Here is a 23,791-nt window from a genome sequence, read left to right as displayed (position 1 = left end):
ACGGGTGGAGGCAAGTAAGGCAGTTCTGTCCCAATTTCAAGCGGATAAAGCCAATTTTTCGCAACGGCTGGTAACAGTGGACGAAACCTGGTTATATTTCTACAATCCCACGACGAAACAGCAATCGGCGGAATGGCGCCACAGCGGTTCTCCACGTCCGAAGAAGACTAGGACACAGTGCTCCTCTGCTAAGGTCCTTGCTACGGTCTTCTGGGATTGTGAAGGAATTCTATTGCTGGATTATCTGAAATCGGGTGAAACCAGCAATGCAACTTATTATACATCTCTTCAGGACAAACTAAAAGCAGCACTAAAAGAGAAGAGACGTGGAAAGCTGTCAAAAGAAGTATTTTTCCCCAGGCCAATGCTCCCTCACACAAGGCACGTCTGACATTGCGAAAATTGGAGGACCTACAGTGTTAAATACAGGAACATCCATCTTATTCGCCTATCTGACTAGATTAAACTTTTATCTCTTTCCTAAATTGAAAAAGTTTTTAAAGGGAACGCATTTCAATGGCGCCAATGACGTCATTTCTCAAACAGAGGCCTGGTTTATAGGGCATTCATACGACTTCTATTTGTCTGGTCTGCAAGCACTGCAACAGCGATGTGAAAAAGTGCATTGCACTACAAGGGGAATATGTTGAATAAAAACAACAAGCTACGCTTCTATTTACTTGTTTTCTTGGTGAGACTGAGAACTTATCAACCCACCTTTGTATTGAAGCAGTGATTATTTCAGACGATTTTTCTCTGAGGAAATTTCAATACATAGGATGTTCAAGTAATACTGCAAAAGCACTCGTTGTTTAGTACGATCGGATACTTGCTCCCTGGGACGAATTATCGCTTCTTCCCCTGAAACCAACATTATATTGAAGAATAATTGCTAGAATAAAGTTATACGGTAAACATTCATGGGTAAATGATGTGACGTTCTATTTATTTATTAAATTCAAACTAGTTCAAATAATGCCAAATCAATTCCATATATAATAGGATATTTCGAACATAAACTTTGCGAAACAATATGTTTTATAGTTTCTCTAGGTAAATTGACAGAACAAGAAATCTAGAATCAGACGGGAGATTGACGGAACAAGAAATCTATAATCTGACAGGAGATTAAAATGAGATTTAAGCCTCATCATATCCTTCATGTTAAAGACCATACTTCAATAGATTCGCTTATTTCAATTGTACTCAAACTGTTTCATAAATGACATGCTATATGTAGCGTAGACAAGGTTTTTTTCTACCTCACAGATGTTTACTGTAGATTATGTTGAGTCTAGCTGAAGACAAACAATACTCAACCTTCAATGATTCTACAAAATATTATCTCTGTGATGTCTCCTAACACTAAGATTGTGCGGAAGGTGATCCCATGGTTTTCACTTAAGAGTTATACTAGCTTAATTAGCCTGTAATAGCATCGACCCTTCCAATTATCTGACCGAAATCAATTCCACTTTAATTCATTTTTTGTTATAATAATGTTATCAAAAGTAAAAGAATAGCACTTCATTGATTTACTATTATAATAGGGGTACTGTTCTTGCTTTTACGTGAACTGTCTTCCATACTGTAAAGCTCTGAATCAGTTATTATATTTCTCTTTTGTTCCTTTTCGATAAATGGAACACAGATGGATTCGTTATCTATACCACATCGTGTTCATTTTTTTTTTTTTTTGTACCAATCCATTTTATTGAAATAGAGTCAATGTTCAACATGTACAGGACTCAGCTGTTGGCACACTCATTTATAATATTGACAATGTTACAGATTACGATCCATCAGACAAACGGGCTATTATTGTAGGATGGGGCAAGACATCTGTGGATGGTGGGTCTTCTAATGTGCTTCTAAAGGCAACAGTTACAACTATGTCGCCTAAAAAGTGTCTGCAGGAATCACTCTACAAAGAAGAAGATATTCTTGACGATAACTTCTGCGCAATGGGCAAAGGAGTGGATTCATGTAAAGTAAGAATTGTAGTATATTTATCATTTAGTTTTTCGATTATCGAAATATAAATACCATTCATTCCTACAGCAGACAAACAATATTAACTCTAGCTTTGCTTGATTCTAGAACATATGTACATCTCTTCCTTCTTCATTTGTAATGATGAATCTCTGCTAGTTGTAGTACACAATGCATGCGACTTAATAACTATATGTACTGGGTCAAAATTGGGAAAGAAAAAAATTTAGTGTAACTCGGTTTTATTCACATAGCTAGCAAATCTGATATTACTGTATTAACGATCGGTGATCTCTGATGATACGGTTATGTTGGTTATGTTTATATATATATACAATTGAACTTCAAACAAATTCTCAATCAATAGAATTTTAATGTAAATGTAATCAAGATTTGGCAAACCTTGGGCCTACATAATTCCAATAAAACACAAATTAATTGGGTTTGGCCAGCAACTGTTTCTTTTATTCCAGTTTACACAACCATTACATACCATAACTCAAAGCATCCGATAGTATAACCATTCATCATAATTCTTAAGATCCTTTTACCTCGTATCAGGTCACAAACCACACATTTGTTATTATACAAAAGATCTTACATAATCATTTTACCACTATAAATTAAATGTGTCGTAACTAAACTATCCTCCAATTATACAAACAAATGTTTTCTTGCTTATTCCTTCTTCATGATTCATTTTCATTAGTGCTTTCATCCACTCAGCTCATTCTTATTTCCGGCAACATCTCTTTTTTCTCTTTGTTACATCCACCTTCAGTTGCCTTAAGCAGACCTCTAAGTTTTCTTCTTCTATTTGTGGCCCTTAGGTATTTAGAAGGAATTTGAATGCCCAATTACCATTCTACTTTCGAACTTTCCACCAAAATTGTAAGTAATTAATATTCTATTGTTTCGGTACAACACTCCTTTAAGATTGTAATTGTTGATGGTGGAGTTACATTGAAGATTGTGCTACTCAATAGATTCCCATGACTAGCTTCTATAATGTTCGTTATATAGCATGCATCTCATCGTAATACCTAAAATTAGATCGATGGCTATACGTAAGCAAAATGCTCTTGCACAGCGAATTACTGTTATGTATGTCTTCCTGTAACGTTAATAGCACTGGTATACCTGTGCATTCTTTTCAAAAACTATCCTGTTTTAATTGGATATACCTGTAAATAAATAACTCGTAAACATTTCTCCTGTCGAACTTATCTGGCCTGGGGTATACTATAGGGTGTTGTGAGTCATTCTAGTCTTTGCTTTGTATCCTTATTTTTGCCTCTGCAGTTTCTGGTCACATGTTTCAGTTGATACGGTGATGTTATTATCCAAATTGCAATGATAACCTAAATTCATTGGTTGATTGGTTGGTTAGGAATTTATTAATATCTCATTCAGCACCGAGGATAGATGAGACTTGGACCTGCATCTTAACGTGGGATCTGAACCACACAACTCCAGCCGGAAATCAAACCCATGTATTTCTCATCAAATCCTAACCACACGCCTATACGGGAGTTCTATAACCAAAATTGAATTAGCTTGACTAGCCACTGTTTCCTTTTTTTCAGTTCATGCACCATTACATATTATAACTCAAGGCATCCGACGCCATAATCATTCATCATAATTCTCAAGGTTATTTTACTTCACAACAGATCACAAATTACAAATTTACTATTGACCTACAGGGACTGAATAAAAGGTAGTGATAACATTGTTATAATTCGTAACTAGCTTTATGCATACAAGAAAATTTGGTACTTTCCGTCAATGTAATCGCCTCCCATCTCTATCACCTTTTACCTTACGTGTGAAAGGCGTCGTACACAGTTAGTGCGTCCATCTTCGTCGATGTCCAACAGTGACTGGCACAGATGATGACTTCTGTTGTGTTGTAATTTTTCTTATGGGGTGATGCCCTATTTGGCTTAAAGGTCGTCACGAAGTTACCGGAAACAATGTTTGTGTACTGTGCCCACATGTCACTTCAATCTTGATCCACACACGTCGTGCATCTTTCTGAAACATACTCATATGGCGTATCCATTTTACTCCGCTGTTTTATGGTATTGCTGCTCTCGACTTAATAACATACAGTCGTCATCACTCGCCACAATTCACCGCCTTATATTACTTTATCAACTAAGAAAATCTTGCAATACAGAGACAAAAACCTCTGGCATAGGAACAATATTTCCACTACTTTTATCCAACGTATGTAACTCTTCTCATCGTATTCTTACTTTAAGAAAATTATATCCCATCTACATTATCCTCAGATTACATAAACAACAATCAATATTTCCCTTTTCTCCTTCTTCCTGAAAGATATGTTAATAGGGGCGTTCCGCTATTTATCTATAAAGGTAACCAAGAAAGTTCTGTCCCATTTTGTGGAGATCTGTGATCAATTACCCTCATACCCTGAGTTGAATGCAAATGGAGATAAGGCAAAGGTAGTTGTTAGTGTGGGTATATCCAACATACTAGCTGGTTGTTGCGGTTCACTTACACTGTGAACTCGCGTAAGGACAGAGTGAACATAAGACCTCCAAAGAGCGTCATAAGGGAGTGTATGCTCTGGGGTCAAACGCCGCTGAAGCGGGGCGGAAATATGCTAGGCCTTTGGAAAGAGTATCGTGACTACGCGGACAGTGCAGCGGTGGTTTAACAAGTTTAAAGACGATGACGAAACACTCGAAGACGGACCACGTGCCAGAAGCCCAACACATGTACAAATTGAAGATCTTCAGGCAGCAATTAAGGCGAACAGTAGCCAGACATGTGAGGAACTGGGATTAAAATTCCGTATGAGTGAAGAAACAATTCGACAGCACCACACCATCAACTTGAGAAGCACTACCAATTTGGTCGATGGGTCCCACATGATTTGAATCCGAGCCAGAATTCAATGCGAGCAGACACCTATGTTTCTTTGCTGTCTCGTCAGAGGAAAGAGTCATATCTGGACAGGATGTTGACGTGTGATGAGAAATGGGTCCTGTACCAAGCTCTACGGTGCCGTCATCATTGATTAGCATCCCATGAACCGGTTCCAAAACAGCTGAAACCAATACTGCACCAGAAGAGGGTCATCCTGTGTGTTTGGTGGACTGCTCGCGGCATCGTACATCTGAAAGTGCTACCAGCTGGTCAGAGCGTCAATGCAACTGTGTGCTGTCAGCAGTTAAACCTTGTTCAAGAAAACTCAGCACTTCTGAATCGTAAGGGGGTCCTTTTGTTATAGGACAACGCTAAGCCTCAAGTGGCTAGGTTGACCCGAGATACTATTTTACGTCTGGGATGGGAAACACTATTGCGTTCGCCATACTCCTCGGACATTACACCTTCCGATTATCATCTGTTCCACTCCTTGGATAATCATCTTAGAGGACGCCAGTTCAAATCCCTAGTAGAGGTGCAAACTTCCTTCTTCGTTTCAAGATCCACCAACTTGTGCTGCGATGGAATCCATGGCCTTCCAGAATGTTGGCAGAAGGTCGTCGATGCTGATGGGGCTAGTTTTTGATCTTCCAAATTCCTGTCACATATCGATGTACGATGGTGGTGGGTGAAAAACAGACAGAATTTTCTTGGTTACATTTATAATACACATTCTCAACGTGTGCAAGATACTGCGATATGAAAAACACATGCATGCACAGGTGCCCTCCCTGTTGCTAAGAGTCATTTAAATATTGAGAAAATAGAAGGAAATTACCTTCGTCCTCTGTGTTGATCCTACATTTGATTTTTACTATTATATATTTTTTTAATTCCAAACTTAATTAAGAATTATTCCTCAACGCATGTTTACAAAACGTCTACATCGATTTTATTAAACGATAGTTAAATAGAATGTAACATAGCTTTGAAAAAAGAAAGCCTAAAACGCACTGTCTTAAAAATGTCGAATTCAATCTATGTGTCAGCACACAAGTTTTCTTTTTTCTTCGTGAACTTTGGTTTTGTAACCCATTACTCTTTTTCTTCAAGTTATTACTACCCCCCTCTTCCGTCACTAGCACAATGCCACAAAATGTGAGTTCTAATAGAAGGAATTTGTAACTCTTATGGGGCTAGTTTTATGGAAGTAATACTTCTGTCCATAGGAGCAAGTATTTTGTCCCGGACCAGCCCACTCCTGAAGGACACGTAATTGACAAACAATGTTGGCCCTTCTTAAAAAATTTGGGAGGAGGTACATGTCCTACAGGAGTCACAAGAAGAGCTAAGTGCCATAACCGCGGGGAAATACTATCTGTCAAATAAGTAAATGTACACTTGTTTGTAAATCTGGCATTCATAGTGTGGTGAATATGAGAATTAAATTAGTCAAATCTATAGTTTAGTGGGTAGAGGCAATGATAGTCTGGAATACATTATGTAAGAGAGCAGAAGTTGGACATATAATGCAGTTTGTATATATATATAAATGATGACAACACGAGAGAACTACGAAAGAATCTATAAAACAAAGAAAAATCGTAGAAAATTCGAAGTGGGGCATACAATCCGATTGCAGTAAAGACATGAATGACAACGCATTCAGGGTGAAGTGATTGTGCTGTAATAGTTAAGATAACCGACTCGAATATATAATACCATACCACAGATAAAGGAGCAGTGTTACGAGCTAGATCATGTCTTCGTTTCGAATCAAAATTGTTGATGTTTGGGTTTTCATTTTCTGTTTAAAGAAAAATATGTCATAAGGAGAGAAACCGGTTGGAATTTAAGTTAGAATGAACCATCATGTAGAGGTTCTCAAGTACTTAAATACATCATGTCTTATATTTCTCTCATTATTATTTACGAAACTTTCATAGACAAAAACAAGGTGTTCTATCGTCCAGATTGATGACTTAATCTGAAAAGAAAAAAATGAATTAAATTTTAGAAACTAAAATGAAATAACAGAAGATAAAATTCTAAGATTTCACAAACCTAATGACACCTCCCACACATCCGTCACTCTACTTAATGTGGAGTTTGAGTCATTACAAAAAGTCCGTCGTCTCTTATCTACCCTAGCATCAGTCCAGGAGTGAAATGATTGTTTTATTGTTACGTGGGTAATCCCAGAAGTACCCAGATTCATTATTATTTGATATAATACTTGTATTTGAAAGATTTCAGTCCAATTAATGTTAAAACCGACCTAGATTCTATTCTGGACGAGTCTGATCTTTTGTTTACAATAGTAATTGGGTGGCACAAAGTAAATGAGACGTGCGAGCTGCAAAGACGTATATCACAGTAGCCAACCAAATGAGGTGACTACGTCAAATATGGTGAATAAAATTCATACAATGATATTGGATGGCCGTTAACTGATAGTGCGCAAGCTAGCAGACATGCTAGGCATTTCAAAATGTGCTGTACATCATATATTGACTGAAAATTTGGCCATGAGAAATCTGTGCGCGAGGTGACTACTGCGATTATTCAGAATTGAACATAATTAGCGTCGTGAGGATGTTTGAATCGAGCGTCGGGCGATATGTCACAGCAAGAAAACCGAGTTTTGCGTCCATTCATAACCATGGATGAAACATGAAAAAAGGAACATTCAAAATAATGAACAAGAAAGAGTAGAATTGGCTCTAAAGAAGACGAAGGCAGTTCCACCTGCAAGTAAAGTCATGGCGTGAGTTTTTCGGGGTCCGTGATGCATAATTTTCGATGATTATCTTCAAAAGGAAAAAATATCAACGACGAGTATTGTATACAGACTTATTGCAGCGTTTGAGTGATGAAATCAAGGGGAAAAAACGGCCACATATGGCGAACAAGAAAACTACTGTTTCTCGAAGACAATACACCAGTTCACATATCCGTTGTAGCGATGGCCAAAATCAATAAGTTAAAGTTTGAATTGCTTCCTCATATACTCTATTCGTCAGATTTAGCCCCATGGATTAGTTTCTCTTTCTAAACTTGAAAAAGGGCTCGGTGGTAAAAGATTAGCCAACAATGAAGAGGAGAGACCGTGATCAACGGCTATTTTGAGAAGCTCGACGGCTTATACTATAAAAAGGGTATCGAAGCTACCGAGCATCAATAAAAAAAAAGTGTATCGAGCTAAAAAGAGACTATGTTGAGAAATGAAGATATTTTTCCCAAATTTTGAGTGCTTTGTTTGTTAGATCAGCTACTTTTGGGACTACCCTCGTCTGTTTAATGGCTGTCGTATTTGATTGAAGAAGCTAATTTCTTACTATTTTTCTGAGTGGACAGATAACCACTGATAGTTTGCTTTTTGCTGATCTTGGGTGGAAACGTGGAAAAGCCAATCGGTATTTCTGTTGGTAGTTCTACATGCTCAGAAAACAATATAATCATACCGTCTAACGATGCAAACATTTTTCTCATCATCTTGAGAGTTTTCTGGCTCAACTCTGTTTTTACCAGCGGCGCAAATCTATCTTCAATATTGGGGGGTTCGGGTAATACGTTCCCATTATCTTTTTTTAAGCGATATTCGAAATATTTACAAAGCTGAAACACAATACTGTAGAGAATCAAGAGAGCAGAATTGTCTTCAATATTGGGAAGCGGACAGGTTTGAAGCTTATTCTGGGGAGACATCAATTTTATCTCATTTTCCTTTGTGGCGATCGGATACAAATTATGTCATTTCTTCCCCAAAAACCACGTTTCAAATAGGATTATTTGGGGGGACAGTCCCCCTCAGTTCCAAGATAGGAGGGGACATGTTCCCCTCATCTCCCGGGATTTGTGCCAGTGGTTTTTACAACCTTGTCAAACTTTTGCTTCAAAATGAGTGAAGCTGATTCGATGCTTTCATTTCAAGGTTTTCTTTTCTTTTTAATTTCACTTCATTTACAAAAGCTTTTCCCTAAAAACAAAAAATAATTTTTCGATCTGAAAAAAAATGTTGAAGAAATTGATTGTTTGTTGAATTTTAGTCACCTTTTCAATACATAAGACTTGTTGAATAAATCGAATCAAAAAACAATATTTCACTTACAGAAATTATTTTTGTTTCATGACAAGTTGGAAACATTTTTGTCAATGATTTAAAAATTCACTGCAGGAATCGTCATTCGCTATTCGTTTACAAAATCTGTTTCTTAAAAGTTATCAATATTTTAGAATTTATTTTGAAAAGTATTTACAGAGGTAATGAAATTTAGTTTACAGTGAAATTATCTACGTGTCTTGACTTTAGCGTTACATTGTAGTATACCATACTATTAAGGCATTAGCGAGTTGATAAATAATGACGCGTTGTGAAATGCAGATAATTAAATGGATAGTTCAAGCTGAAAGTTGTTAAATACATTTAATCTTCCGCTTGATAATCCCTGAATTCATTTATTGTTCCTAGTTTAAGACTACTCGACATGGGAAAGCAGGTAATTCATAGAGAATACTAAGCTAAATATATGGAACGTAGTCATAAAGAAAATCTGGAATAATGGGTAATAATATGTTATGACTATTATGATACGATGCACACCAGGGATGGCTAATCTTTTTTTAGATTTGAAGGCTACTTTCCGTTTCAGAAATCGCTGTCGGTTTACTTATCTGTACAATAGCTTGCTATGAATCAAAAAATAGTACAGACTATATGACACTGACCATTGGGGCTTCCTGTCACGACTTGCTGGGTCCACGTGTTGGCCACTCCTGATATATACAATGCTTAATGTTGTGAAGTAAAGCAATTTTGACCGTAAAGAGAACCAGAGTTGGAATTGTGGTTTAGAAAGTTTGTTGTGGTAACCATTGTTATACTGTATTGCTACTGAAGTAAAACGTTTATAATATCCTATATAATGGAAAGCCTAAACTTTCGCTGCTGATAATGCATACAAGAAAAATAAGTTGCACAAGAAAAGTATGTTTCTTGGTAAACACGAAGATTTTACAATACGTTTGGGCGTAAAATTATTTTCTTTTCGCTGCGATGATTTTTTTATTATAAATTTCATCTATACTGAACATCTGTTTGCAACTTTTCACAAGCAAAAATAAAAATAATAATAATAATAATAATAATAATAAAATAAAATAAAATAAGCGTTCCATTCTAAGTATTCTTCGACAAAATATTCGGACAGATGTTCAAATAAAACACAAGAAATTGATGTTTCCGAACCATTATTGTTTGCAAAAAAGAGTATTTCTTAAAATGAAGGTTTTTAACTTTCATGTCAGATTTGGGATAGATGAAAAGCTGTAGACAGATTGATTTTTCTTTCAAATCTAGTAGGTCTGATGAAATATATATAAATTTCATATTAAATATGCTCTGTTATAATTGTAAGACCCGCTGTAACTGCATGATATCATATAATTTAAATGTCAAGTTCTGTTAATATCAAAAATTCTCGAATTTCATTGCAGGGTGATAGTGGTGGGCCTGCAATGGTGATGATTCAAAATACAACAAATAAAATGCAACAAATTGGTAAGAACTTACCAAAAATTTCCTTCAGTATACTTAAAACTATTCTTATTAAGCATTTAAGGTTCGACCAGTTATTGCCCTTGAACTATTTCAAAAGAAAGTCCGAACGCAGATGCTTTGTCACAATACTAGCAAATGTTTCAAAACGTGGAAACAATTAAGACAATGAAATATATGAAATTCCATAAAGAATTACGTTAAACAAAAATACAATTACGTCACTATAAATAATGAGAAATAATAAGAAACAAATTAATTTGCAGAAAAACATGATCCTTCCAAAATATTTTACCCAAAGAATTGTTCTATGGTCTCTTTTCTAGCATGAATAATAATACAGTATAATTATAGGTAGAAGTAGGATTAATCCCATGGGTGAAAATATTCATCAGTAGAAATATTGTGTATCATGAAATCACATAACTACTGAAAGTATAAGCAACGTTTATGAAATTAACTACTTCCAACTATTGCTTTGTACAGAATATGGTAACGCAAACGGGTCTCTTCTTGTGTGATAAACTGCTTCCAAGTATTGAGACAATTACATATAATCCAACGGTAAATTTCATCACATATTATTATCGTATTTCTTAGCAAATGAAAATAGGGTTCTCAGGATTTTATGTGGTATATCTGCACGTGAATTTACACCACTCGTTCCGAGATGAAAAAGAACAAAAAGTCAACATGTTAGTGGATGTTTCGTCATGTAGCCTGTCAGTTGTGGTCGCTATAGTTAAATGGGAACGTCAGTGAGAGCAGATCAAATGCAGGAATCCCAAATAACGTAATTAAGTATGTGTGCTGTACAAGTTTAGTCTGGTAATAAAGGCTAATGAAAGGCAAAGAAAAATGTGCCCTGTATTATTTATGGATGAGTAAATAAGCTGGCAGAACAGTAGTGGCTTAAGATTTAAAAGAGCGATGAAACTGCCGAAGATGGCACACGCGGTAATTTAACAGCCCAAAGATAACGAGGTAATTGTTGTTGAAGCCTATAATGATAAACGTAAGTGATAGTATGGCCAGGTTTTAGCAACGATTCCACTAAGTTTCGACGTGATACTAAAAGAAACAATGCTTCCCATATAAGTTGGTTGCGGTTGATTAAAACGAAGCGAAAAACGATTTTGAGCCACGTCATAAGGAGGATTCGATTTTGGATAGAATAATTATGTAACATAAGAAGTGGGTTATTTACTATAGGTTATTTATAGCACCATCGTCATCGGCATCAAATTGACTCTCAGTGAACAAAAACCACCACTACAAAAACAAAAACTCAACAGCACATGATACTTAGAGATATTTAAGTTCTTCTTAACAAATTAACTGAAAGTGAAAAGAAAATAATTTCAACAATGTGTTTGCTCATTGAAATTTAGTGTTTTTTGAGCGCCGATGCCATACGAGACATGGATTTGCAGTTAAAGTTGGAAACTAAACAATAACGCATTCAATATTTTCCCACCGGGAATAGAACCTGGGATATCGTACAATAGCACGCACGCTAGCCACCAAACTAGCGAGGGGGGAGTGTATTTCGGCAACATAATAGACCTTCACAATCCAACCTAAGTATGTCACGTATCAACGTAGTGTTTTCCAACAACATATTCATCAACAAAGACCGTGCTCTGTTGGAATATCATATATATCAATCTGTGGTTTTTATTTAATGGGCAAAGTTTATTCTCTCTAACATAGTACATAGTACGATCTATGACCTGAAATAAAATATTACAAAAGTAAGATAAACATTTCAAGTCAAAAATGAGCGCGTATTTCTGAAAACATGATTATAAGGTAAAGTGATATCAGGGTGCCAGTGGAAGACGTTTTCAACAGTTACACTATAAACTACAATGAAGTTAATTAATCCTTTTAGGATTTTTGGTAACTTTTGTTACTATGGCGTAGTGTCGTCTTTGACCGCTTATTTAGGTTCTATAACAGGTATTTAAGCCGAGATTTTTATTAGCCAAGTCAAGAATGGACCAAAGAATACTTCAGATGCGTTTTGGAACCGAATGGTCAACTTGGCGGCGCCAAGTGGGAGGAGGGGCATGAGTTTTTTATTATTTCTTAAGGGAAATTTCATTATTTTTTTTCACGCCTTTAGTTTTCAAGATATCAGATTGCAACTTTGCATACGGATTGTATGTACCTTTGGGTATTTCCCAAATTTTTCTGAGATCCCAACGTGAAACTGGGGTTGGATCCGACTGACGCAAGTGTTTCGAGGGGGTGATTTTTCAGAAACATTTCCGGTTTTTCCTGATTTTTCCTGTTCAGGTATATGATATGGACCTGTGAGTGGTACCGTTGCAAAGGGCTCGTCACACTTAAGAAACTTGCGTCTAAACTATGACTCTAGACCAAATAGTAATGACACAGTAAATTTGTATTATATATATATGCATGTGTGTGTGTATACAGAGAACCTAAATTGAGACTTTCAACAATTTTTCCGCCCTTTGTTTTCAAGATACAAGATTGAAATTTTCTACACGTATTATGTACATAACAACATGCTTTTAGAAAAAATTCAGATCCCTATGTCCACCCAGGCTTGGGCCAGAGGGGCAAAGTGTTATGGTCGGACTTTAAAAAATCCAAGTTTTTTCCCTAATTTTCCGGTTCAGGTGTATGACACGAACATGTGAGTGGTACCGTTGGAAAGGGCTCCTTATAATAAAGAAAATGGCGTTTGAACATGATTCTAGATCAAATGGTAATGACGCAGTACGTTTTTGGAATATTTTTTATATATATGCATATACATGTATGAAAAGAATGGGTCACCTTCAGACATTCAAAAAATTCTCTCGACCTCAGTTTTCAAGATACAAGAATGAAATTTTGCACATGTATCATGTACATATTAACGTATTCTTTTTAAAAAATCATGTCCCTACGTGAACCCAGGCCCGATCCAGAGGGAGTAGCGTACGCAGGAATTTTTTTTCGGGAGGGTCCAAACTCAATATGAAGTTATTTTATATCAAAACTCCTAAAATTGCCCCTTAAAATTAGGAAAAATTTACATAAAAGTTGAAATTTCGGGGGGGGGGTCCGGACCCCAGGACCCACCCCACGCCAGAGGGACACCAATATTTCGAAAATTTATTTTCGAAAATCTCGTTTTTTGTGATTTTCCCGTTTGTGGTGTATAATATGGACAAGCGAGTGATACCGTGATGTTCTATCCTAAAACAACGGGATATGAACCGTGATCCTATGATAAATAGTAAGGAAGCAGTAGTTGTTTGAGTGAAAGTCTAAAATTTATCTCAAAAAGTGGAAATCCTAAAAGGGTTAAATAACAAAGATAACATTTACAAGGGAAACACGAGTGGAAACGTAAAAATCTCGATTGGTTATGGTAAATAAGGTAAGATTAGTGTTATAATGTAATTGTGCATTAGTTATTAGCACTAGTCTCAACAAAGATACTTAATTATAGTACAGCCTTTTCTCAAAATGTGCTCGTTTATATTTGATGTTGGGTGATTAACTGTTCATCCGACACCTTTTAGTTCAAGAAATTGCCTCAATTCGTTGTTTGATGATCGTAGTAATTTGCTTGAAGTACTTCATGATTAGTGCAACTAATTTGGAGGGTATTCACGAACTAAGTGGACTAAAAAATATATTTCTGAACAAAAGCCTTAATAGAATAGAGTAATTAATTTGATGGAAATGACAGGAGTGCAGATTTAGGATTTAGGCATGAAAATATATAATTGCATTGGTCTTGAGGAGTTGAATCCACTGCAGTCACTTCCGAGTATGTGTGATCATGTTTTATGACTAAACTTGAATTTGTCTGTAATCCAGAAATGTCCGGAAGTGATTACAAAGGATTCAATTCTTCCTCCAAGACGAATGTAATGATTTAGAGTATATGAGGTGCGCTTGGAGAGCTCGGTGAATGGTTCCAAAATGTTAAAAATCGCGCTGGTTAGGGTGAGGCGCCCGCGCATACGTATTGAGAGTCTTGCCAATAATCTTTTCCTATCGTACAAACACCGAAGTGCAGTAATGATACACCTGCAACCAAGCTCACGGAAGCCATTTACAATCGTGCCATTGCAAAATGAAATGAAAAATAAAGCAACGCCTTAACATGAAGTTTGCTTGAAATTAGGGAAAGACTCGTGGAATGTTAGTGCAAGTGTACGAGTAAAAAATGTGAGATTGAGTGGTCCCAATGATTTAGAATCGAAAAGGAAGGTGTAGAGTTTGAGCCACGTTCGGGTCGACCGTCAACAAGCACAATTCCAGATAACATCGATAGGTGCGACAGGTGCCTGGGAATGATCGGCGTCTGTCTTTGAGAATGTTATCAAGAGAGTTAAAAGTAGGCTAAGCAAAGACAGTGTAAGCACTATTGTCCACAAACATTTGAAAAAAACGGAAGATCTGTGTCCGGTTTGCACCCCCATACGCTGTCAGACAAGTAGAAGTACACTCAGATGAAAACGTTTGTATATTTCATCGACATGTCTGACCAGAATCCACAGTTTTTGGAAACGATCATTATAGAAGAAGAGACCTGGTCCTAAGAATACAATCCGGAGATCAAGCGACAGTCAATAGTTTGATTTTCATCGTCTTACGCCCATCCCAAATAGTCAGCTGAGAACATCCAAGGTTAAGACTATGTTGATAACTTTTTTGACATCACGGGCTTGATCCATCATGAATTTCTGCCCGAGGGTCAAACTGTTAATTTGACGTTTACGAGGAAGCTTTGAAACGGCTGCTGCAATGCTTCCGGTTGGTTCGGTCAGAACTGTATGTGAGTGGACAGTAATGATGAGCAAATGCAAAACCAAGACCAAGACCAGGTCTTGGTCTTGGTCTTGGTCTTGGTCTTGTTTGCAAGAGTCTTGCAAGTCTTGCATTAAGAAATCTTATGCTTTTCATGGGTAAATTTTACTCTATATAGACTATAAGGAATAATAAATTCTACAATGCGCCAATAATAACGGAAATACAAGGTATGTTTCTAAATACACTATAGTTTACCTTACTAGTATGATCATAGTGTACAACATAAGCGATGATTTTTTTATTTTTTTTTAAAATTAATGCCCACGCTTCGATACTTATAAGATAAATCACAACGTTTCGTAATCTTTTTATATTTTTTAGCAGATCTAGTACTCGACTTGTACTAATGGAGAGGCTACTCCTGAAACGTATAAAAGAAAATCAAGACGGTACTGATTACTGAAATACCAGTTGTTGTTTTTTTTTTTTAAATTCGATTAGCTAACCTATTCTATTGAACAAACTTCCAATTAAATATTGAGATTTTCTTTTACTGATTCTGTGTATACTCTATGGGGCAGAATTATTACCTAGATAATTACCCATTGTTGTTAACAACAAGGGGCCGTCCACATATTACGTAACGCTATTTTTGACCAATTTTTACCCCTCCAACCCCTTTGTCACACTTCGTAACGTAAAACTGAACCCCTTCCCCATTTGTTACGTAGGCTAACACTTTTACATTTTAATTTTTTCATCCATTTTGCTTGTTTTGGTAGTTATTACCTTTAAAAAAACCTTTTAAATGGTAGTAATTTTTAATACACAGTGCTTGTATTCTGAATATATTTGTGGTGTTTTTTTTCCAACAAATCAAAGTATTAGAAAGTGATAGTACCGTAATAATGTTTTAGCCCCATAAGGTTGTTTAATTAACCAGCCTGACTTCTTTGAAACTGCATACTGTCGTTTCCCCAAGGAGATTGTACCCATCCTTTTAGGTCACCGATGATCGGCAAGGAGGAGGAAATGCTACCGGAAGATGCAGGTGAGACACGATCTAAAGAACTGACATCGACCTATTTTTCTGGGATATAGGACGCTTCGTATATTAGAAGTTCACCAGTGTCGACGATGCAAAGAAGTTCTCTTCCTCATCGACTATAGATCCGAAGTGACTGCACACGTGAAAGAGCAGGAATATATCGTTTGTGAACAAGTTTTCAAGCATGGACTTTGGACTTTGAACTTCAGATTATCACTTTCTAAATTCTTCTTGTCCTAAATCAGTGCCAGAATGCGAATAACCTCGATTTCTCGAGAAATATGAAAATCCAAAATGAAAACAAAAATCAGTAACAATCAGATTACGATCAGTAACAACTAACTACAGAAAGGCCTGTGCCGTAAATGCAATGCTGCGATAGCCACAAAAAGGTGTTTTATTGTACAGTTCGCGGTATAGAACTCATTACACAAATTCTAAGTCCAAATTAATAACAAACTCTTGCCCCGTTTTGTTATGCATCCAGAAATACATGTCTCAATCGATTAGTTGCTTCTAGTATTCAATCCAACTCCTCCTCTTCCTCCACCTCTCCTTGTCTAAAGCAGTGCGTAGTGTACTCTTTCCATTCAGCTGAAAAAGAAACACGAATCTAGTTTACAACGTTATAGCTTTAAAAAAAGTCTTTTCCATTCGTTTGTTCTGAAATATTTTTAAGAGCCTAAATTTAATAAAAAGTCACATAATGTTCCCAGAGCTTCATAATTACCTTTAGTTTCATTCTTTCCCGTCTTTAAAGACTGCAAGCTAGTAAGATGCTCCCTAAGAAATCTATGGAAATTGCCAATGACGGTAGTAGGTTTTGTGCTTCTCTATAATGCACGCACAGAGCTCTAAAATATCTACTGACACAAATGAGTGTTACTCAATGGTTCATTTCATTTTCTTTAGTAATTGCACAGAAATGTTCCAGGGGCGCCATTTGGACAGGACAGGAGGGTGTAATTCCCCCCCTTGAGCTTCATAAACACGTATTGTTTGATCAAATGTCGGCGCCAAACGGGAGATGGGGGCGAGCAATGGGCACCAAAAATTCTAAATTAAAAAAATGTTCACCGATGGGTTACAACCTGAGAACCTCCAGATTACAGCGAGCACCTTGACCACAAATCCACGACCTGTATGCGCTTAATGGTTCGTCTTTAGTATGTTTAAATTAGATTTCTTTGCCTCCACTTACAAATTTCTAAGTCAGTATTTTTCTTTTTTTCAGAATTTCTTTCATATTTCTTTCATGATGATGTAAGTCAATAATCTTTGGCATAGTTTATACGAGGGGGACTCAAATGAAAACCATAATTATTTTTTTAAATATTATTTATTGGTCACACAGGGTACAGAAGTAAATCACTTTTCAACATAGTCCCCTCCTCGTTCAATGCAAGTCCGCCAACGCTTCGGAAGAGCCTGAATACCTGCAGAAAAAAGTCTTTTGGGCGACGGCGCAACCACTCGTGCACCGCGTTGCGTACCTCTTCATCGGAGTGGAACTTTTTGGGTTTCGGTGATGAGGAGTGGCGCCACTCCTTGCTCGCTCGCTTTGTTTCAGGCTGATGGTAATGCACCCATGTTTCGTCACCAGTGACGATTCGTGACAGGAAGGCATTACTGTCACGTTAAGCACGCCACAAAAGGTCTTCGCACGCATCAACACGTCGCTGTTTCAGTTCAGGCGTCAGGGCACCCTCTTGCAGACACCTTATGAAACTGGAGAACATCATTCACAATATGATGTGCCGATCCATTACTCATGTGTACACATGCTGCAATTTCGTCTATTGTCACACGGCGGTTTTCCAAAACGATGGCTTCAACGGCTGCAATGGTCTCTGGAGTCACTACGCGCCGAGCCTGGCCAGGGCGTGGAGCATCGGCCACAGACGTAACACCATTTGCAAATTTCCGGCACCATTCATAAATTTGTGGCTGTGACAAACACGCATCTCCATACTGAACCTTCATTCGCCTAAAAATGTCAATCGGTTTCACACCTTCACTTCGCAAAAACCGAATCACAGAACGCTGCTCCTCGCTGGTGCAGGTGGCTAGTGTGGCTGCCATTTTGGAACTGTTGTTGCGCCGGTGTTTGTGCATCTGCCGGCTGCTGCCACCTAGGAGACATCCGGCATACTATCGTAAACAGGTATGCCAACTTACAGCTCACTGGCGCCATATGCGGATTTTTATTTCTACTTTTATGGTTTACAGTTGACTTATCCTCGTATTAATAACGGGGGTTGTTCTTAAACCTTTCGTTCGCAATTTTGTTTCTTCTCCACACCAAACTACAGATATGACAAATTTAATTCTCATACTTTGCATTTGGTTTCAAAGCAGTCACCATTAACTGGTAAAGCAATTTTGTCCGCCACGATTCATGAATTTTGTAACAAAACACGTCAAGAAATGAGTTAAATGAAGGCTGCAAGAGTTTATATCAAAGTTGAGTATTGTGAGGTAATGGCAAGCATGTAATAACGTCTCCTATTTGAAAATAATGTCAGCTACTTTTAATTCACTAACTGGTATTAGATTTGATTCAATCTTGAAGATCTGAAATGCACAAACTCAGTGTAGCTAAAAGAAAAAAGCAACAAGAATGGATGAGATTCGAACCTAGGACCATCAGCAGAAGAATCCCGTTCACTAACCCCTCATCTAACAAATCATCACCTTTTATAAGTTATAAATTTGCATGCATATGATACCATTATGCATTTGTGCAATCAATGTTTTACTCTTTTTCTCTTCAAAAACATAACATGTTTAATATGATTCGTTTCATTTTCCATTAGAACTTCGAAAGAGATGATTCATGTTTGAGTATAGGATCTTTTGTCTCCTTTAACCGACAGTTCAAGCAAATACAAATCAATTCAAACAGGAGTCAAAAAAAATCGTACTGCCTTAGAAAATATTCCTAAAAGGGGGAAACTGCATCATGCACCCTGAACGGTAGCGTAACTAACGGGAGTACAGTGAGGGAAGCCCACAGCAAAAAAAAAAGGCCCATTGAAGTTTCGTAATTCCAATTTGGAGGTATTTATATAATTTCACACTTTTTCCTAAATGTCTAAAATGCAATAACTTTAGCCTTGGATGAAAAAGAATTTGTAACGGAGCTATAGACTGTGAAATCTACTGAAAACATTTATCACGTCCTTCCAGCAACAACTTTAAGTTTTCGAACAGTAATGAAGAACATGATTGATTGAAATTTTAACTTACAATGAAATAACTAAAAATCTAATCTTATATAACTTTGATTGATAGTAGTGTTCCGTATTTGTTTAGATGCCTATTCTTTTATAACTTTGCCTATGGTGCATGGGGTCCTTGCTTCGATCCCAGCTCGCGCCGAATGAACTTTATTATGGACAAAAACCATGTGTATGAGTTTTTTCGGGTTTCTCCTGTTTCCTCCCACTTTCTTCATTCCACAATTTCATTCACTTCTCACCATCACTGTCTCCATTAGCATAGTAGGCATAGACGTGGGACATAAAACTTAAATATTTTATTTCATTTTTCTTTTATAACTGTATCTCACTTTTCCTGTGACGATAGCAACATCTAAGCGAGTATTCAGTGAATTAAACCACTAAAACATATATTCATAGCACAATAGTGCAGATGAAGTTTAGTCTTTTGGTAATCTTCATGGAAAGAAAAAAAGGAAATACATTGATTTTGAAAAAGTAGTTAACGAATTCCTCTCCGAGAAAGATCACCCGTACAGTTGTTTTTCAGATGGTAATTTATAATTATACTTACGTTGGTAGAAATACCTTCATAGTTTTGCGGGCGAGACACTGAAACCATCCCTACCCTGAGGTGAAGGTGGCATGTAAAAGTAGTCAAATACGAACGATATTAGTGTCGAATTCATGTGCAAAGATGAATAGTGACACTGTGGATGCTAGGAAGTTCAAATTAAGCCTTGGTTAGCATTGAGTTGACAATGGGAGGATGACAGGAAAAAAGAATCGAAAATATCCTATATTTGTGACGAATGGGTAGTTTTCGGGATCACTGAGATAAAAGGTGATACACTGCTCCACAAAACTTAAGCAACTCGAAGAAAGTGGCAGAAATTAAATGACACGATCAATGCATCAAGTATAATGAACAAACAGACGGTCCAGATGCACAATGCAACACAAGTGAAGATGAACAATACATTTAGAATTTACAGAATGTCCAAAATGTTCAGCACAACAATACCTCAACAGGTGAAGCTGGATTGTGCGAGGGCATAGGCAGTCAATATCGCGTGTGACTACCACGAACAGCTATACAGGCGCGACATCTGGCCTCCATACTGCAAATCAGTGTTGATCAAGTCTTGCGTCAGATGGCGCCACTACTCGAGGAGAGCTGTTTACAGGTCAGGGAGAGTGCGTGCTGCTGGATTTTGCTGCGCTATTCGCCGCCCAAGAGCATCCCACACATGCTCGATAGGATTTGAGTCCGGCGAATATGCAGGCCATGCAATACGCGTAATGTCTTTGCTCTCCAGATACTCGGACACAAGATGTGCAAGGTGTGGGCGGACATTGTCATCCATGAACAGGAAGTCTGGGCCAAATGCTCCGTGGAAATTGCGCATATGTGTACACACTGCTTCAGATAAGGAGAGGTGGAGGAAGAGGAGGGGTTGGATTGAATACTAAAAGCAACTAATCGATTGAGACATGCTTTTCTGGATGCAGAAGAAAACGGGGCAAGAGTTTGTTATTAGTTTCGACTTAGAATTTGTGTAACGATTTCTATTCCGCGAACTGTACACAAAGGGTTTGTCACCGGTCATCCTAGAGCCTAGTAGCGTCTTCTGCATGATTCAATTTATATAGACTTCATAATTTACCAAAACAAAAGAAATATTTGTTTTTTTTTATTTATTTAAAAGAAAGAAATGAACTGAACGAAATTATTTGTTTAAAAGATTGCATATTAACCAGAGAATAAAAATAAAAATGACAGCATAAAACGTGCATTACGTAACGAAGACGTAAACCCCCTCCTACCCGCTTGCTACACTTCGTAACGCAAGGCTGATCCCCCTCCCCCGTTGGCGCGTTACATAATATTTGGACGACCCCTAACGTAAATGACTTCAAAGACGTGCTTTGAAAGGAATTCTCATCCGTTAGCGCTCAAATCCTTTCGGGAAGCTCGTACAAAATATGAGATTCAGAATGGAAACATTGAACAGTAATTTAAAATCTTTAAATACAATGTGTCATTCAGTCTCAAGCGTTTTCTTTTTCAGTTGTGATTTTCAATAAAGGTAACCAAGGAAGTTTTGTCGCTTTTTCACTCACCACTTTCGAACACCGATATGTCACCTAAGACATACCTGGAAAATGAAAAATAGTCCCCATCAGCACCAAAGACCTTCTGCCAACATTCTGGAAGGCCATGGACTAATTCGCGGTAGAACTTGCTGACCCGTGAAGCGAAGAAAGTATCAAGTGTATTTAACACCTCTACTAGGTATTTGAATTGGCGTCTTCTAAGGTGATTGTCTAAGGAATGAAACAGGTGATAATCGGGGAGTATAGCAGATGCAATAGTGTTTCCCATTCATGGCGTAAAATGTGTCCAAGATCATCCTAGTTACGTGCTGTCCTATAACATGAGAACCCCTTTGCGATTCACAAGTGCTGGATCCAGAGTTTTGAGTTTTTCTTGAACACGGCTCATTTGCTGACAGTATACAGTTGCATTGATGCTCTGACCAGCTGGAAGCAATTCCCGATGCACGATGCCGCGAGCAGTCCACCAAAATCACAAAAGGACTTTCTTCTGGTGCAGTGCTGGTTTCGGCTGGTTCGGAACCAGTGCATATGATGCTAACCAATGATGACGAAACCGTGGAGCTTCGTACAGGACCCATTTCTCATCAAATATCAACACCCTGTCTGGAAATGGTTCCTTAATCACACGAGACAGCAAAGAAACAGAGGTGTCTGCTTGCGTTGGCTTCTGGAGTCAAATCATGTAATCTGGACCCATCGACTCAACTTGTAGTGCTCCCCAAGTTGATGGAAGTGTTGTCGAATGGTTTCTAAACTCATACTGAATTGAAGTCCCGTCTTTAAACTTGTTAAACCACCGCTGTACTGCCCGCGTAGTCACGACACCCTCAGCAAAGGCCTGGCATATCTTCTGTCCCGCTTCAGTGACGTTAGACCCAAGTCTGAACTCGTAGGGCATACACGCCTTATGACGCTCTGTGGAGGTCCCATGTTCACTCTGTTCTTACGCAAGTTTACGATGTAACTGAACGGCCACAACCAGATAGTATGTTGGATATACTCACACCAACTCACCTTCGCCTTATCTCCATTCACATTCAACTCACGATGTGAGGGCCAATTGAACTCAGACCTCCACAAATGCGACAAAACTTTCTTGGTTACCTTTATATATAGAACAATATTATTTTATTGCATTACATTTTCAACTTATCAGTGTTACGTAAATATTATAACACGTTTCAAGCGAAAAGATGTAGAAACAATGTAATTTTATTAACGAAGTGAGCGTAATTCTAAAATTTAACTTGACAAAAGTAAAAATAATGGACAACGTAGTATTTTATATATTGTGCACTTAATACGCTCAAATTATGGTATCTAGGTATTCGTAGCAATTTATATTGTTTTTGTTTAGACACTTTGTGACTAAAATGGACTAACTTGTATCGTCCTACTGCCTCAGTTACCGCAAGCTCTCAGAATTTATAGTGGTCACCGCAAGCATTGTTTAAATTTGGTTAACCCTGAGCATGATGATAAGAATTTAGAACATTAATGTGACTATTCGAAATTACACTTCTGTATTTACAGTTTAATTTTATTTAGAAATTAATAAGTATTATTAAGGAGTATTACATTTTCAAATTATTAACATTGTTTCATATTTATGTAATATATTTTTTTTACAGGAATTGTTTCTTGGGGTGAAAGTTGTGCAGAACCTAAACATCCTGGTGTGTATGTCAAGGTGCCTGACTACGTCACATGGATAATGAAAAATACAATGAATGCAGATTATTGTGAGAAATAAGAAAGCATATTATTTTCTTTTTTTTTTAAAAAAAAGTATGAACTGTCCTGCTTGTCAAGCATTATATTACTGCTGATCTCTAGTAATGTCATTTTTATATTGCGCAAATTCATTTTCGCATATAAAACGTAAACGTTAACATCAGTGTAAACGTGAACTATTTTTTTACTGATCCATTATATAATGTTTTATAGTTGTTTATTGTTGGAATGCAACAACCATATCAGAGCGATTAAACAAGAACATTTTATGCAATGATAAACTAGTTTATTACTTTTTTATCTTATGACGTATATTAAAATGAAAATTAAACTTTAAGCTTATCGAAGTAGCCTTTACTACTTTTCCCCATATCGACATCTTAAAGCATTTTTTAATTGGTGTATTTTTTATAGAACTACAATGCTGATAAA

The 23,791-nt window shown here is 37.2% G+C and overlaps 1 protein-coding gene across 1 annotated transcript; it reads left to right on the top strand.

Annotated features, from left to right (window-relative positions):
• The first annotated feature begins 10,405 nt into the window (after window positions 1–10,405).
• On the top strand, window positions 10,406–23,384 carry LOC145684767 (serine protease 30-like). Its single transcript, XM_081757138.1, has 2 exons — window positions 10,406–10,453; window positions 23,257–23,384. Exons 1-2 carry the CDS (start codon window positions 10,411–10,413, stop codon window positions 23,376–23,378), a joined length of 165 nt encoding a protein of 54 aa, XP_081613264.1. The 5' UTR covers window positions 10,406–10,410; the 3' UTR covers window positions 23,379–23,384.
• Window positions 23,385–23,791: the final 407 nt, after the last annotated feature.

Source organism: Thermobia domestica, chromosome 5, assembly GCF_964235325.1.
Source record: "Thermobia domestica chromosome 5, izTheDome1.hap1.1, whole genome shotgun sequence".
In the NCBI taxonomy this organism is placed as follows: domain Eukaryota; kingdom Metazoa; phylum Arthropoda; class Insecta; order Zygentoma; family Lepismatidae; genus Thermobia; species Thermobia domestica.
This window is presented reverse-complemented; position numbering and strand designations above follow the sequence as displayed.

Excerpts from the sequence above, each read along its gene's own strand:
- LOC145684767 (XM_081757138.1), top strand. The coding sequence starts at position 10,411 with ATGGTGATGATTCAAAATACAACAAATAAAATGCAACAAATTG. Across the intron at positions 10,454-23,256 it reads AAATAAAATGCAACAAATTG|GAATTGTTTCTTGGGGTGAA; the intron begins GTAAGAACTTAC and ends TTTTTTTTACAG.